General features: G+C 43.3%; 1 protein-coding gene across 6 annotated transcripts in view; it reads left to right on the forward strand.

Moving 5' to 3' along the window:
• Positions 13,357–17,495, forward strand: part of INTS6 (integrator complex subunit 6) — a 94,871-nt gene continuing 90,732 nt past the window's right edge. Inside the window, exons 1-3 of one of the 6 annotated variants that reach the window (XR_002336536.1) lie at positions 13,357–16,058; positions 16,446–16,523; positions 17,336–17,485. Coding sequence is in view for 4 of the 6 variants with exons in the window: in XM_021065292.1 (XP_020920951.1) it covers positions 15,948–16,058; positions 16,446–16,523; positions 17,336–17,485 (339 nt within the window). In the remaining 2 variants the exon portion in view is untranslated. Of the gene's footprint in view, positions 16,059–16,245; positions 16,270–16,445; positions 16,524–17,335; positions 17,486–17,495 lie in introns of those variants that run through there. The other 5 variants (XM_021065292.1, XM_021065287.1, XM_021065288.1 and 2 more) reach the window with 5 other exon arrangements.

The following is a 17,495-nucleotide window of genomic DNA, read 5'->3' on the forward strand; positions in this document are numbered from 1 at the left end:
ACCATACTGGATTCTTTACATGTATAAAAACATTTCCTACTATGGAAGAAATTTGGAGATATCATTACTAGTTTTTTTTTTTTTTTTTTTTTTTTTTTTTAAGGGTCACAACCACAGCATATGGAAGTTCCCAGCTAGGGGTTGAATGGGAGCTGTAGCTGCTGGCCTATGCCACAGCCACAGCAACGCCAGACCCAAGCTGCGTCTGCAACCTACATTGCAGCTTGCTGCAACGCCGTATCCTTAACCCACTGAATGAGGCTAGGCATCGAACCCACATCCTCATGGACACTATGTCGGGTTCTTAACCTACTGAACCACAATGGGCACTTCTACTAGTTTCATTTTTTTCCAACCAAATAAAAGCTGCTGGTCTTTCAGCATCTACTGTGTGCAAAACACACTGCTATAGATGCCACACACATATACTTGCTATCTTGGCAACAGTCCTGCAGTGACAGAGATTGCTGGTAGCCCTCCCATCACAAAGTGCAGTCACCATGCCGGTGAAAGTGGCCATGCAATGTAGTTGGCCAATCAGATCTAAAAGGAAGTTACTAGGATGGTTCAAGAAAATCTCTTTTTTAAGGAAACCCAGCTCAGCTGACACGCTTTCTTCTACCCATCACTTCTACCAAAGCAAACCTACAATATATGAGGTGAAATAGCTCATTACCAGTTGACAAGCGCACATTAAGATTGGCTGAACAAAAAACCAAGAGAGAGCCTCATGTTCTTAATGACATCATAAAACTTAAGAGTGGACAAATGAGGGAGGCCTGCCTTGGACTGCCTACCACTGACATAGGTGGTAAAAATAACCCTTGTTTTTCAGGTTTCTTATTCACGGATGAATGCAACTCTCAACTGACTCACCTGCAAAGAGAATGTTGAGCTTTCAGTATCTAAGAGGAGGCAACCCAGCTGGTAGAAAATAGGATAATCATTTGATACATAGGTTTCAGAATCATTAATGATCTGATTTAAAAGTGCTTAGAGAATTTTGGATTTTAAATGTTATATACTGTGGGGAAGGTACATGTTAGGGGCTATTGAAACATTTCCCTTGATTTTATTATATTTCTACCTTGGGCAAGTGTCTTTAATCCTGGTCCTCCGTTTATTTTTCTTTAATATAAGAGAATCATATTAGATTATTTCTAAGATTCTTTGCATTGAGAACTATTAGAATGCTGTACATACTGGCCTGTAATGAGACAACAACAACTTGGCCCTCCAATGCATAATTCTTGGCAATATTATGAATACTTGTGAGCCATAAATGTTTGCAGTACAGAATGTAATACACAGGAGTCACATTTTACCTACGAGAGAAATAGTCTAAACAGACATGTAGTGTTATACTCTGTAGTAAGGTTTAACAGAAAAGTTAAAGAAATGAAATCACTAAAAGAATGTGGACTCAGCCTTGAATTTTACTTTTCTATACAGAGTATGCTTTTTTAGAAGAAAAATGAACAAAAGTGCTATTCAAGTACAATACAGAGTATAGTAAAAGCTCTCTTATCCAACACTGATAGATGACTGGTGGATTGAAAAAGTCAATTAAAGCAGAGAAATTTTTAAAATGATGCTACATGCCTTAAAGTTAAAATAAGTTGAAATACAATTGTACCGTTGACCCCTGAACATTAGGGGTTTGAACTGTACAGACCCACTTACATGCACATTTTTTTCAATAGTAAGTACTGCTATACTCTGTGATTCTTGGGTAATTGAATCCATGCGTTTGATACAGAGGGTGGATACCAAGGAACTGGCATATATGGAGGATTATATATGCAGTTATAAATTCTTCTTGGATTTCCCACTGTGTCGCTGGCCAGCTCCCCTAGCCCGTGCTTTGTTCAAGGGACAACTGTATTTCCTTTGTCAGTCTTTTGAAATACACAGTATTTGTAGATTTTTACTTTTCTAGGCTTTTGCAGTTTTCTTGTTTATGGCTAATTTGATAACAATTTCTTTTTTCTTTTTTTCCCTTTTTTTTTTTTTTTTTTTTTTAGGGCCACATCTGCAGCATGTGGAAGTTCTCAGGTTAGGGGGCAAATCTGAGCTGTTGCTGCTGGCCTAACCACAGCCACAGCAACAAGGGATCCAGGCCGCATCAGCGACCTACACCACAGCTCACGGCAATGCAGGATCTTTAACCCACTGAGAGAGGCCAGGGAAGGAACCCTCGTCCTCATGGATACTAGTCGGGTTCATTACCACTGAGCCACAATGGGAACTCCCGATAGCAATTTCTTTAGTGACTTCGTTTCACATTCCATTGGTTGATATAGTAATTAATTAACATAATTACAAGTTCAACTGGTATGAGGAGGCCTCAGGAAAATGCAGATGACTACACAAGCATGCAACTTGTAGTGGGAGCAGAAGCTCACAATTATATAAAAGGAAATTCTACTAGTGTTGGTCATATACCATGCTCTGGGCTTGTTTTAAAGAGGGAATGAGGAGCATCAATTAATCTGGAGAATTAAGTGGATGTCATAAGAGCTCCTGTGTGCCCATCATCAATGATAGATACTGCGTAATAAGATGTTAAGCTATTTTACTTGCTGTTTTAGAACACTGGTCTTTGGAGACCGTGAACTGAATATGAAAATGATGTTCACACTAACATCTAGATGCTGTCACCTCGTTATCCTTCTCATCTTGTTCTTACAAGCAAATTCCTCCCTTTAAGATATTTTGCTAATTGGCTTTCTTATGTTTTCCTCTGTGCCCTATTCTCTGCTTTGTTTTTGTTCCAAGTATCCTAGTTCCTACAGTCTGCACAGGGACTGGAGCCCTGTCCCTAAACCCTAATTCCCATGGATGGGCTTGCTGTGGATTATGCCTCTGGATTCAGATCTAGGTTCTAAGTCTATTTTGCTTTGTGACCTTGGACTATACTTATTATATTACTTGGTCTCCATTTTCTTTTCTGAAAAAGAAAGAACATTTAGTTTGCAAGTTTGTTAGAAGATTTAAATGATCATAGGAAGCTCTAGCAGTGTGCTTGGCATAAGTAGGCTATGAAATGCTTGTTTTCTTCCCATTTCTTTGACTTCACATTCCCAACTCAGAGCTCTGACCACTTCCAGGATGGCCTGTTGAATGCCCTAGAGGACCACCTGCTTGCCAGGATCTTTGCCCCTTAAGAGCTCAGAAGATCTGCTTGCTTGTCCATACTCTCCCCTGCTAACCACTGAAGAGATTTCCCTGGAGCATTGAGCTGGTCCCTAGTCCCACTGCTCAGCTTGGGCAACCATCCAATTACCATCACTCCCTCAGCATCCATTCTCTCCACCTCTGAATTTCTCTATAAGGGTTTTTGTCATTCAACATAGATTAAACATTTGCTGGCATATTAGTCAGGGTTCTCCAGAGAAACAGAACACAGAACACACATACAGAGAGAGACAGATTGATTATAAAGAATTGGTTCATGTGATCATGGAGCCTGGGAAGTCACAAGATCTGTAGGTGGCAAGGTGGAGACCTAAGAGAGCTGATAGCGTGGTTCCAGCCCCCAAACCAGGAGACTTGAGACTCAAGAAGAGCCAGTGTTTGACTTTGAGCGTGAAGGCAGGAGAAGACTGAAGTCCCAGCTCAAGGCAGTCTGCGGAGAAGTCCCTCATTCTCCTAGGAGGGTGTCTCTTTGTTCTATTCAGGTCTTGAATTGGATGAGGCCCACCCACTTTGAGGAGGGCAAGTGCTTAACTCGGTTTACCCTTTCCAATGTTAATCTCACCTAAAAACACACTCACAGGCACATCCAGAATAATGTTTGACCAAATATCTGGGCATCCTATGGCCAAGTTGACACATACAATTAACCATCACACTGGGCACTGTGCTGGCCATTGTTCATTTTCTGGTCGTTATTTCTGGCCTTAGAGACGTCACTGCCCTTCTTTGACAGCCTCATGTTCCCACCTGTGCTCTTGACCTTGTCCTTTTCTGCTCCTGAGAGCCCCCTGCCCCATACCTCTCTCACACCTTCAGTTTTCCCCCACTTTTTCTCTACCTAAAAACATGTTCAGGTTTTTCCTTTACTTTAAAATAAAGGTTCTCTTTGGTCCTTTGAGCTACCATCCCATTCTCTTTTTTTAGCACAAAAAAGAGAAGTTTATATTCTCTGGCTTCTGTCATTCACTAAAACCCCTGGTGATCTAATTCACCTTATTTCTTCTGTCTTTATATTCTTTATAAAAGTCAGCAATGGCTTTCTCAAATCTAATAGCTTTTGTTCAGTCTGCTCTTTGATATGCCATTAGTTTTTGAAAAAATATATTCTCCTTTCGGAAATTCTCTTTTCTCTTTGCTTTGTCAAGTTCCTGGTTATCCACTTTGTTCTCTGCTAATTTGGGGGGTTTCTCTTTCTTGTCTTGTCCAATTAGGTAATGTCCTCATTGCATTTTGAACTTCTTTTAGGCATTTATCAAATTCCACTCCATGTCTTAGTTATTTCTGTTGCACAGGTTTAAAAGGGAAGCACCGAGCCCCACCACTTATTCCTTTTCCCTGCTTTATTTTTTTTCCAGATCACTTATCACTATCTCACAAAATATGGAGTTTACATATTTATTCTCTCTCTCTCTGTCCTTTTCCCCATATGGGCAAAGATTTGGGACTGTATTTTCATTAACACAACATCCAGAGCAGCAACTAATGTTCAACTAATTGTTATTGAATTATTACAAGGATTAATGTATAGGGCTGTTCAGTGCATCATTTATAAAACATCTAGAAATATCTAGTAATAAGAAAAAATAAATCATGATATATATCCATGGGATGGAATATTATGCACTTATTAAAAGTCATATTTTAAAAATTATTTAATGAAAAATATTCACATTATTTTAGGTGGGAAAAAAGCAGGATAGAAAAAAAATACACAAAAGATCCTAATCTTACTTAAAATATAAAGAGATATATACTAAAATGTTATTAGTGGCTATGTCTGTGAGTTTGATTAAAAGTGACTTGGCCTCTTTTATTTTTGCATTTTGTAAATTTTTGACAAATTCTTTTTTTTTTTAATTTTTATTTCCTCAATACAAACTTTTTTTCCCTACTGTACAGCATGGTGACATACTCTTTTAAAACAAAACAAAACAAAAATTTGAAGTGGAGTTCCTATCGTGGCTCAGTGGTTAACGAACCTGATTAGCATCCATGAGGATGTGGGTTCGATCCCTGACCTTGCTCAGTGGGTTAAGAATCAGGTGTTGCTGTGAGCTGTGGTGTAGGTCGCAGATTTGGCTCAGATCCTGTGTTTCTGCGGCTGTGGCGTAGGCTGGCAGCTACAGCTCCAATTCGACCTCTAGCCTAGGAACCTACATATGCTGCCAGTGCGGCCCTAAAAAGACAAAAAAAAAAAAAAAAAAAAAATGAAGATAGAAAATTATAAAGCTTGAAGAAAAATGCTTTCTTATTCAGTTGCTTTATTCTATTCTCTAGTCTGAATGAATCTCTCACTTCAATTAGAGATACTATTTGCACTTATGTTTTGGCACTGATTACATTCTCCTTAGTATTATGTATCTTTATTTCCTCTATTAGGCAATAGAAATCAGAAATCATGTCTTAGTTATAATTTTCAGAGCCTACAGTTCCTGTGTCTACATTCAATAACTGGTTGAAAGAAAAAAATATTTAAAATGTTTTAATAGCCAGAAATAATGCAGTGTTAGTTGCTTATGGAAACCATCAAATCATGTAATTTTCTTACATTAATCTCATGTCCTGATGATTGCCTTGAAAACAGTCAGGTTTAAAGCTACCATAGAATGATGACTCTGGGTTCGGGTTGAAGATGGCAACATAGGAAGAGCTCAAGCTCATATCCTTCTAAGGAATCTACAGCTGCATTTAGAACAGTTTCCTCTGGAAAACAAAACAAAACAAAAAACTAAAAGCTGGCAGAGCAGCCCCTTTCATATCAAGCAAACCAGAGGGAAATGGCATTGAAGCAGGTAGAAGAGGCTGAGACGCAATGTTACCATAAACCCCAAGCACAGCCTGGTGACCCATAATCAGGGTGGAATGAATAACCTGGAGTTTCTCCCTGAGGGAAGGGTTCGTACCCCACACGGGACACCCCAGTTTTTAAAACCAGCTCCTGAGAAAATGATGGCTGCAGTACAAGCATTTAAACCTCTCTGTTGCATTTATACACATTTTATTAGTTGTTGGTATATTACATGAAAACTTGATTCTGGAGTAAATCTGGGCATGATAGTAGATTTTAGGACGGACACATGAAGTTAGTTAGGCTAGGCTGGTGTTACAAAGACATCATGGGACAATGGATCCAACACACACAGCTCAAACACAAGTTTGTTGTTGTTGTTGTTGTTGTTGTTGTTGTTGCTATTTCTTGGGCCGCTCCCGCGGCATATGGAGGTTCCCAGGCTAGGGGTTGAATCGGAGCTGTAGCCACCGGCCTACGCCAGAGCCACAGCAACGCAGGATCCGAGCCGCGTCTGCAACCAACACCACAGCTCACGGCAACGCCGGATCGTTAACCCACTGAGCAAGGGCAGGGACCGAACCCAGAACCTCATGGTTCCTAGTCGGATTCGTTAACCACTGCGCCACGACGGGAACTCCACAAGTTTATTTCTTGCTCTTAAGGATGGATGTTCTTGGTCGGCAGGCAGTTTCCTCCACACGTTCAGAATCCCAATGTCTTCCATTTTATGGCTTCCCAGGTTATACAGCATATACACTGTATATTAATGGCATTTACTAATTTCTGCCTCCAGTAGCTTAGGGTGTAGGTTCAATGAGGGCATAGAATTGCCAGATTCAGCAAGTAAAAATATCGGATGCCCAGCTAAATTTGAATTTCAGATGAATGACACATAACTTTTAGTATAAGTGTGTTCCACATAATATTAGGTACATAATTATACTTAAAAATTATGCATTATCTTGCAACTGACAAGGGCTTAAACTGTAAAATATACAAACAACTTATACAACTCAACAGCAAAAAAGCCAACAACCCAATAGAAAAACGGGCAAAAGACCTGAATAGACATTTCTCCAAAGAAGATATACAGATGGCCAACAAGCACATGAACAAATGCTCAACATAAATGATTATTAGATGCAAATCAAAACTACCATGAGATACCACCTCACACCAGTCAGAATGGCCATCATTAATAAGTCCACAAATAACAAATGCTGGAGAGGGTGTGGAGAAAAGGGAACCCTCCTGCACTGTTGGTGGGAATGTAAACTGGTACAGCCACTATGGAGACCAGTATGGAGGTACCTTCGAAATCTATACATAGAACTACCATATGATCCAGCAATCCCACTCTTGGGCATATATCCATACAAAACTTTCCTCGAAAAAGACGCATGTACTCATATGTTCATTGTAGCGCTATTCACAATGGCCAAGACATGGAAACAACCTAAATGTCCATTGATAGATGATTAGATTGAGAAGATGTGGTATATATACACAATGGAATACCATTCAGCCATCAAAAAGAACAAAATAATGCCATTTGCAGCAACATGGATGGAACTAGAGACTCTCATTCTGAGTGAAGTAATCAGAAAGAGAAAGACAAATACCATATGATATCACTTATACCTGGAATCTACTATGTGGCACAAATGAACCTTTCCATAGAAAAGGAACTCATGGACTTGGAGAATAGACTTGTGGTTGCCAGTGGGGAGGGGGAGGGAGCGGGATGGATTGGGAACTTGGGGTTAAGAGATGCAGACTGTTGCCTTTGGAATGGATAAGCAATGAGATCCTGCTGTATAGCACTGGGAACTGTATCTAGTCACTTATAATGAAGCATGATAATGTGAGAAAAAAGAATCTATACATGTATGTGTAACTGGATCACCTTGCTGTACAGTAGAAAATTGACAGAACACTGTAAACCAGTTATAATTAAAAAAACATTATAAAAAATTATGCATTATCTAAAATTCCAATTTTGGATCCTGTATTTTTATCTGGCAACTCTCTGAGGGTAGGAAGTAGGTCTATCTCATTTAACACTGAACCTTTAGAATCTAAAATAGTACCTGGTGACTTTGAGACAAATCTCTCAATAATATTTAATGAATAATTGTTATTCTGCCTGTCAGGGAGAACCTATATAACAAAGACTACGTATTATTATTAATTAGAATAACACTGCTCTTAGTAAGAATATGTTTAAGATTCAGCCAAGAGTAGTTATTATTAATAATACTGTTATGAATAAGAATACTTACTAAGTATCAGCAAAGAAAACTTACCAAGTGATAAAACTTTAAAATGTGTATTTTGAACTGTCTTAGTAAAACTTCAGTAACCAGATAAAATCTGTCTTCGCCTAGATATCGGCCTTCCCCACAGCTCCGCCTCTCCCTTCTTTCAGGTCCCTACGCAAATGTCAATTTCTCAGTGGTGTTTTCCCTGTTCGCTTTAGCTGAGCTACAACCCTTCCCCATCTGTAACACGGATACTTTCTTGCTCTATTTTTCCTCCTTTGCGATTACAGTGAACATACCATGTGCTCATCTTGTTTACGGCCTATTCTCTCGCACTGGAATGTCAGCTTCATAAGGACAGGCCTTGTCCTGTTTTATTCACTGCAGAATTCTTGGCTCCTGCACATACTAGAAATTCAATAAATATCTGTTGAACAAATGACCAAATTAACACCACTGGTTCTTATTAGAATTTATAGTTACCAGTGGTTTTTCACTCTGCACGATGCAAGATGGATTTACTCTCACAGTACCATAATTGTGCCTGCATCTGTTCAGTTTACCAAATCCTTATCAATTCATGGAGTCCATCACCTCCGTCTTTGAAAACCTCCACCTTACCTTGCTGCCTCTATTTTCGTATCCACCGTGATTCCTATTTGCTGCCAAATTGCCTAATTGGTCTTCTTGCCTACTGTCTTCCCATTCTGATCCATCTAAGCAATTTTTTGTTTTGTTTTGTTTTGCTTTTGCTTTTTAGGGCCACACCCGCAGCATATGGAGATTGCCAGGCTAGGGATCGAATCTGAACTATAACTGCCGGCCTACGGCACAGCCACGCAGGATCCAAGCCACGTCTTTGACCTACACCACAGCTCATGGCAACGCTGGATCCTTAACCCACTGAGCAAGGCCAGGGATTGAAGCTGCATCCTCATGGATGCTAGTCAGGTTCGTTAACCACTGAGCCATGACAGGAACTCCTTATCTTTCTAAAATGAAAATGTGATTATATTTCTCCCTTACCCTCAAACTCTTACTATCTCCCAAAAATAAAATTCAAAATTTCTTACTTGGACACATGAAATCCTTTATAAAGTGGTCCAGTCTCAACTCCAGCCGCTTTTCCACACAGAATCCAACCCCATGGATTTCTGTCTGCTCAGATAATCACTTTGTGAGATTAGCTGTTCTGTCCTCAGTAGGCCGTCTTCAAATGATGCTTATTTTAAGAGCTATAAGCACTAAATGGGATTTTACTGATTCTAAGATGTACGTACATTTCTTTTTCTTTTAACATCTCTAAAATCGGAATTCAACTTTTTATCTTTTTTTTTTTTTTTTTTTTTTTTTTTTTTTTTTAGGGCCGCACCTGTGGCATATGGAGGTTCCCAGGCTAGGTATCAAATCAGAGCTGTAGCTGCGGCCCATGCCAGATCCGAGCCACGTCTGCGACCTACACCACAGCTCACAGCAACACTGGATCCTTAACCCACTTAAAACTGAGAGGACAGAGATGGGAACCTGCATCCTCATGGCTACTAGTCAGATTTGTTTCCACTGAGACATGACTGTAACTCCTAACACCTTCTATTTGGATCAAGAAAGCACCAGTATCATAACTTGTAGAATGAAAGCCAGTGGTTTAGAAGAAAATACCAAAGACAATAGTGCAGTAGTCTTTTATTTATTCATTTTTGGGTTTTTATTTTTTCTATTATAGTTGATTTACATTTTTTTAAATTTTTATTTTTTAGGTTTTTATTTTTTCTATTACAGTTGATTCACATTGAGTATTCTTGTAACATTAGTGTTCTATCACTAATGTTCCTGATGGATAGAATTCAATACAATATGGAAAAATTCTAAGTGATAAGATAACAATATGTCATAGTTTAATTAGCTACACTTTTTTTCAGGAGTCCAAAAATAATGGCCTTTCTTAGAACCTGTGGTATCTCAGAATTGATAAAATATGGTATGTTACCCTGCATTTTCAAAACAATCCTTTAAGACAGGTTTTGTTGTATCATGCCTGGGATCTGCTGACTTATCATAATAGCGTATTCTCATCTATTTATCTGTCTTCTTTCTTTCCATTAGACTAAATGCTTCAAGACTTACCATAGTGCCTGTCACATAGTAGGTAGGCTCTTAATAATAATTTAAATCATTAGTGCCATGTTCATGATCCTTTCATAATCTGTTCCACTGTGATTCTTTTTTTTTTTTTTTTTTTTTTCTTTTTGTCTTTTTAGGGCCACACTCATGGCATATTGAGGTTCGCAGGCTAGGGGTCGAATCGGAGCTACAGCCGCCGGCCTACACCACAGCCACAGCAACGCAGGATCCGAGCCACATCTGCAACCTACACCACAGCTCATGGCAACGCAGATCCCCAACCACTGAGCAAGGTCAGGGATTGAACCCGCAACCATGCTTCCTAGTCGGATTTGTTTCCACTGCGCCACAACAGGAACTCCCCCACTGTGATTCTAATTCTTAATTTGTATCTGTTCATTTTCAGTGCTTATCTTGAATCATCTAAGACCTCAACTATTACTGTGAGATACTATGTGTTGGGTTGCTCTAATTTCTTTTTAATCATAGTCAGTAGTAGCATTTTTCTGAGGGTTGATATATAATTGGTGTTATATAATATTGTAAATTAGGATGACCAAAATTAAATTTCCTTATATATGTATTATCCAAATACTTCTCTTATGTTTTCAGTCTCTCAACATCATTGGCTATTGCCATCTCAAAGAAGAAAGCAGAAAGCTGGGGAAATGAATGGTTAAGACAGTCAAAAGAAACTTTGTTAGTTACACATGAGGAACACTAAGTTCATCTGATTATTCTGTTCAGATGGCACATCCAGATACCATAAGCCAAGTCATTGGCACATAATTATTTTTAAACAGTGTTACCCTGCTTAATTGGTTTAAAATAATTTAAAAGGGCTCTGGTTGGCTCCTACAAATGAATATAATTCATCAGTCCTTAATTCTCTTAGAATAGCTCCATTTCAAAAATTTAGGCTATTGTTTAAGCCAGAGTAACCATTCTTTCATAGGATTTTTTATAATGTATTCATTCCTTTTTAAATCAGAGCCACAGCATTGGGCAATAATTCCTTTAAAAACAGCAGCAAAGAGCATGTTTTCTCCCACATACCTCTTCTGACCAGTATCTTCCCAGAAAAAATTTCCCTAGACTGCAACAGTACAGGGCTTAGCACACACTTCTCCAACTAGTTTTTCCTCCAGCATTGCAAGAGCTCAGTTTCTTCAGTTGAGTCTGATGAAACAGTTGGCTTGCATTTGGGGGCCATGTTTTAGAAACATAAGCCTGCATGTAACCAGAAATCTTTCTGGAATCACATTCTAGAATTAGAGAGACTGAGTGAAGAAGAGATTCGTGTTTCCCATCTTGTGCTTCCTGCAAGGCCTCAGCTCACGGAGGGGAACAGTGGGAGTCTCTGGCATTATTTAGCTTTCTCTTTTTCTTTTTGTCAGACATAGTGGAATTCAAGCTATCCATGTAAGCATATGACTGGTGTCACATTTATAGTTTTTTCCCCCCTCTAGTTTGCAGATTTATTTTGGGAGTTCTTGAAAGAAATGTAGTAATTCTAGGGTAGGTAAATTTTTAAATTATGTCTTGAGTACTACTGGATGCTAGACAAATTTTTCTCATACTCTGAGCATATAGGTTTTTTTTTTTTTTTTTTTCCCCTCTTTTGCTTTTTAGGGGCACAGGTGCAGCATATGATAGTTCCCAGGCTAGAGGTCGACAGGGAGCTACAGCTGCTGGCCTACGCCAGTCACAGCAAAGCTGGATCTGAGCCACATCTGTGATCTACACCACAGCTCACAGCAATGCCAGATCCTCAACCCACTGAGTGAGGCCAGAGATTGAACCTGTATCTTCATGGATACTAGTCGGGTTTGTTTCTACTGAGGCCCAATGGGAACTACTGAGCATATTGTTCTTAATCAGCATTATTTAAGATTCTCCTGCACTTAAAAAAAAAAAAAATGAGATGTCTAGGGCCCATCTCAGTTCTACTGTGTCACTTTCCTCTGGGTTTGGGGATTATTATTTTTAAGCTCTATTGGTAAAGCTGATGGTCACCTCCTGGCCCAAAACCACTGCTTTAAGCCATCAACTAATAGCTTAATTGTCAACCAGAGTCACTAAGAATAAACTTGGCCTATTTCACAATTTTTGTCTAGGGACCACTTGTCAATGCTTCCTGGTTTCTGATTGCCTCTTGGATTTGCTGCATATATATGTCCTGATTTCTTTCCTGTTCTGTCTTGGGGGCTTTGCCTTTGAGCCTTTCTGAGCTCTGAATTGCAAACTTGGCCTTTGATCTCAGGTGCCATCCTAAGCATAGGATCGGGTTATATGCGCCACGTTGGTTCCTTGGACTTGGTTCTCCTCATCTTTGCATCTAATCCTGGCTGTACCATACACCTCCATTTTTGACTTAGGGCCACAATCTGCCAGTTCCACGGAGTCAGGGAAGAATGACCATGATGGCTCCATTGGAAATGATTTCAAATCTCTGCAATAGGTAAGGTCATTATTAATGCATGCTCATCTACTTCATTCGTCTAGTTTGATTCCCTTCCAACACTGCTTTGTACTCAGCACTGTAACTAAAAACTCTAATTTATATGGAATAAAGGCCCTCTACCATCTAGACCTGACTTTCTGGATCTTATTCTATTCTTCATGTACCTGGTGCTCCAGCCTAGCTGAACTTGATTGTTCCCCAGGAAGCCATTAGCCATGCTGTGCTAACTTCCTTTCTTTACTACATTTTCAATGTCTAGAAGGATTTTTAAATAGCAGCTTCTTTTCCTTTACCCACAAATCCAAATCCTACCAGTCTTTTAAAGCAGTGTTTCTCAAACCTGTAACATAAAAGAAATTCTTACAATTCTAGAGAATATATTTTCTGACAGGCAAGGGTCTAGAGACCACAGTTTGAAAAGCACTGATAGATGAAGCTAGAGAAACCTGAAGACCAATTCTATGAAAATCTCTTTCAGTTGCAAATTATCACTTTTTTTTTTTTTTTTTTTTTTGGCAGTGCCCCTGGCACGCACAGGTTCCCAGGCCAGGGATCAAACCCTGTGCTGCAGCTATAACCAGAGCTATAGCAGTGACTCTGGGTCCTTAACCCATTGAGCCATGAGGGAATGCTGCAAACTATCACTTTTAAGAGTATTTTTCTTTATAAATAATAAAACAATTTGTACGTTGTCATTAAAGTGAAAACTAAAATTTTAGGTATCAAAGAACTCTAATTGTTATCTCCAGGTCTAGGATCCCAGTTTGAGAAACACTTCTGTAAGGCACCACTTAAACACACTGACCCTGGAAAATGTTCTTTCATTACTCCAGGGAAATAAAATTTCCTCTTTTCTGAATTATTTAGTATCTAATCACTTTCTGCCCTGGAGTAGCTAATAACATGTAGGCAATATTTTTTTTCTAGAAAAACCATAAGCTCTTTGAAGGCAGGAACAATACTTTAATCATTTTTTAACTCCACCAGTCCTTAGCAAATATTGGATATAAGGTCTGTATTCCATCTTATTTCATAGTCCAAATCTCTTAAAAAGGTTTCACTCTTCTGTGGTACACATGCACAGAACAAACCCTACTATATTACGGAAATAGCTCTACTATAAATTTTAAAAAGTTCAGAAGTTGTCTTAAATATTAGGGAAAGTCCAAGTTATAAAATTCAAAAATTTTAAAAGTGCCACAAAATATGTCTGCTCTGTGTTCATAGTAACAGGAACAATTTTTTTGAATGACTAGTAGGTAAATAATTAAAATTTCAGGATAAACAAAAAAATCAAAATGCAAGGTTAGTAGGAGAGGCCTTCTTAATTTCTACATGGTATTATAAAGATCATATGTCCCTAATTCAACTTTTATTGAATGTCCTCAAGTTTTCAACAAGTATATTTGAGGAAACTTCCTCGGACACTTTGGCGAGGATTCATTAAGTCATCAGGAATGCTAACAGGGGCTGGTTTTTACAGAGAAAAGTCTTCTCTCATGTAGTATTTAGATGAGTCTGAGATAGCACATAGTGAAAGCAAAGAGCACTGGAGGAATCCACTCTGTGTGTCACCTAGGCAAGCTGAAGTCAGTTCATTTAAAAATAAGTAATGGATTATGGTTTACTAAGGTCTCTTTTAGATGGCCCTAAGTAAAAATGGCTTGAGAGAGGTTATTTCTTTGGGCAGGACGGTTTATTTTTCCCCGAGTATAAAAAGGGCAATAAACTCTGTATCGATATTTGAGTCTTCCTACCGCCTGCCCTTTTTAGGGCTGAGTTAAGAAAAAACGGGTTGTTCCCTTTTTGGTGGGTCCTTCTACAAGAGGGCTCCTGGCCAGGTCCGGCCCCCACCCTCGATAACTGCCCAAGGCCAAGCGACACTGGGGGCGAAGCTGGCCCCACGTCCCCACTCCCCAGTGGGAGCGGTGTGACTTGCGAAGGAGATTAGTCCCTGGTCATAAACAACCTCTCACTTCCCCTCCCCCGCCCCGGGCCCGCCCGCGCTGGGGCCGGCCCTCCGAGGCCCATGGAACCTCCTCCGACGACCGCGGGCCTGCTCCCGACTCCTAACCAGGCGTTTGATTGCTTTACTCATCCCCTCCTCATTCGCGCACCCGGGAAGGGGCTCGCTACAGCGACCTCCAGATGGGCGCTCAGACCAGTCTCCATCTCCCTTTCCCCGACCCCTATCACCTCCAACAGCCAAGGAGAGGCCGCCAGCCCTGATGCGCAGACGCACAGCGGCAGCCGCCTAGAGCGCGCTGACGCGGCCCCCGCCCTGATCCCGCGGTCCTTCCGCGGTCCATCCCCGCCCCTTCCCGGAGCCCGCCTCCGCGTCACCGGCCCTCCTGCTCGCCTCTCGCGCTCGCTCTCGCGCGCACCCGACGCCCCGCCTCCGCGCGTGCTCCGTAACTGTTCCCGGAGCCGGCCTCCAAGCTTCCCCCGCCCCTGGGCTGTTTGAATATGCTAATAAGAAGCTAGGGACCAGCCAATAGAACAGTGGGGCGGTGCATCACGTGGCTCGAGGACGTGTCAGAAGGCGGAGCTTCTGCAGCCCCTGCCCGAGTTAAAACCGGAGTGTGAGAGAGAAAAGCGCTTCAGTAGCGAGAGGGGCTGAGAAAGTGGTGACACCGCCGGGGTGCGGAGGGAGTCCCTGAAACTTCTCCCAACAGCCCCAGGGCCAATCTCCCCTCAGCCCACTCCCCTCGTCGCCAGCTCCCAGGTCCCCACTCCCTGCACCGGGGGTGGGGTAGGGAGCCAGGCCCGTCTCCCGCTGGGACACACACAGGGGCCGGGAGCGGGGACGGGACCCCCGAGGCGGGGGGGACGCACCGACAGACAGACGGCCGGGCGCCCGCCCCTGCGGGCAGGCAGGCAGGAGGAGGCGGAGGCGGGGGTACGAAGGGGAGGACTGGGTCTGGGGAGTTTCCTCTCAACTATCGGGGGAGAAACTCCCCGCAGCCGGAGGAAAGACCCAGACGGTGTTTTCCTCCCGGGGGCCGCGCTCCCCCGCCCCGCGTAGCGGCGGTCGCCGCCGCCGCCACCGGCGCCTCCACCTCTATCATCTCTTTCTCCACCACCTCGGGCCCCGGTGTCCCCGGCCAGCACTATGCCCATCTTACTGTTCCTGATAGACACGTCTGCCTCTATGAACCAGCGCAGCCATCTGGGCACCACCTACCTGGACACGGCCAAAGGCGCGGTAGAGACCTTCATGAAGGTACCGACTGACCGAGCCCGGGCGGCGACCCCGGCCCGGCGGCCCGCGGGCGGCAGGGGTGGGGGAGGGCGGCCGGGGGCGGCGAGGCGGAGGTGTCGGGGACCTGACTGCGGGAGCTGCCGGGCTCGGGGACCCCCTCCCCCACCGCGCGGGCGGGCGGGCAGGCGCTGCGAGCCGGGCTCGGCCCGGGCCCGGGCTCCGGCCCCGGGCGGTGTGTGGGGGCCGATCTGTGTGTGTAGGGCGGCGTGGAGGGGTGGCCGCGGCGTGTGCGGTACTGTGGGGGGCGGCGGGGCCGCTGGCTCCCCTTCTCCGCCTGGTAACCTCGCCTCTGTGCTTCTCTCTCGCCCGCCCTGTTCCACCTCCCGTCCCCCACCCGCTCTCCCGCAGCTCCGTGCCCGGGACCCTGCCAGCAGAGGAGACAGGTATATGCTGGTCACTTTCGAAGAGCCGCCCTATGCTATCAAGGTAACAGCCCTCGCCCTCCCCCTTCCCTTCCCTGTTCCTTCCTCTCTCGCCCTCCCCGCCCCCCCATTCACCCTTCATTATGCTCCCCTCCCCCACCCGCTGTGCTCCAGGCGCTGAGGTCCTTTCCCCTGCGGGCTCCCACCCCCTCCCCCGCTCCGGAGCGTCCTGGCGCGGCGCGGAGTCGCCGGGCCACCGCCGTCCCCTCCCCAGCCCGACCCAGCGGCGGCGGCGGCGGCGGCGGCGGCGGCGCTGCGATCAACATGGCCGACATTTCCCCTCCGCGGCGTGAGCGGCAGCAATGAACTGTGGGGGATATTTATTCAAGTTAGCCCGAGTGACAGCCGGGCCCGGCAGCGCCGAGCCCGGGTTTGCATTAAAGGGGAATCGGCCCGAGGCTCGGGCGGGCCGGCGGGGCGGGGGCGGGGGGCTGCGGGACCGGGTGTCCGGATTCTCCCCGAGAGGGCCTCGGGCGGGTGGGACAGCTCTAGGGGAACTTCAGAAGTCCCGCTCACTTTTGCTTTCCACCAGTACCTTCGCTTCCCCGAGTATTGGGTATTAGGTTGGGGAGTACATTTCCTGGGGAAGTTACAAACTATGAAGACTGGTAGCGAGGGAAAGCTGTAGAGCCAGCAGGTTTATTCTTGGCCACCTTTGGAAGAGACTTTCCTCGGCACTGATACGGTATTGACACGTTACCCAAAACCATACAGTACAGTGGAGCAGCTACTTGGTGAACGGCAGATTGTAACGGCCGTCCATGTATACAGGGCTTAAAAGATGGGAAAAAAAAATTCTTACATTTTTCTTTTCAGGCCGGATGGAAAGAAAACCATGCAACGTTTATGAATGAACTGAAAAACCTTCAGGCTGAAGGACTTACGACTCTTGGCCAATCCCTAAGGACAGCTTTTGATTTATTAAATTTAAATAGATTAGTAACTGGCATAGACAACTATGGGCAGGTAGGTTGTA

This window comes from Sus scrofa, chromosome 11 (genome assembly GCF_000003025.6).
Source record: "Sus scrofa isolate TJ Tabasco breed Duroc chromosome 11, Sscrofa11.1, whole genome shotgun sequence".
Lineage (NCBI taxonomy): Eukaryota > Metazoa > Chordata > Mammalia > Artiodactyla > Suidae > Sus > Sus scrofa.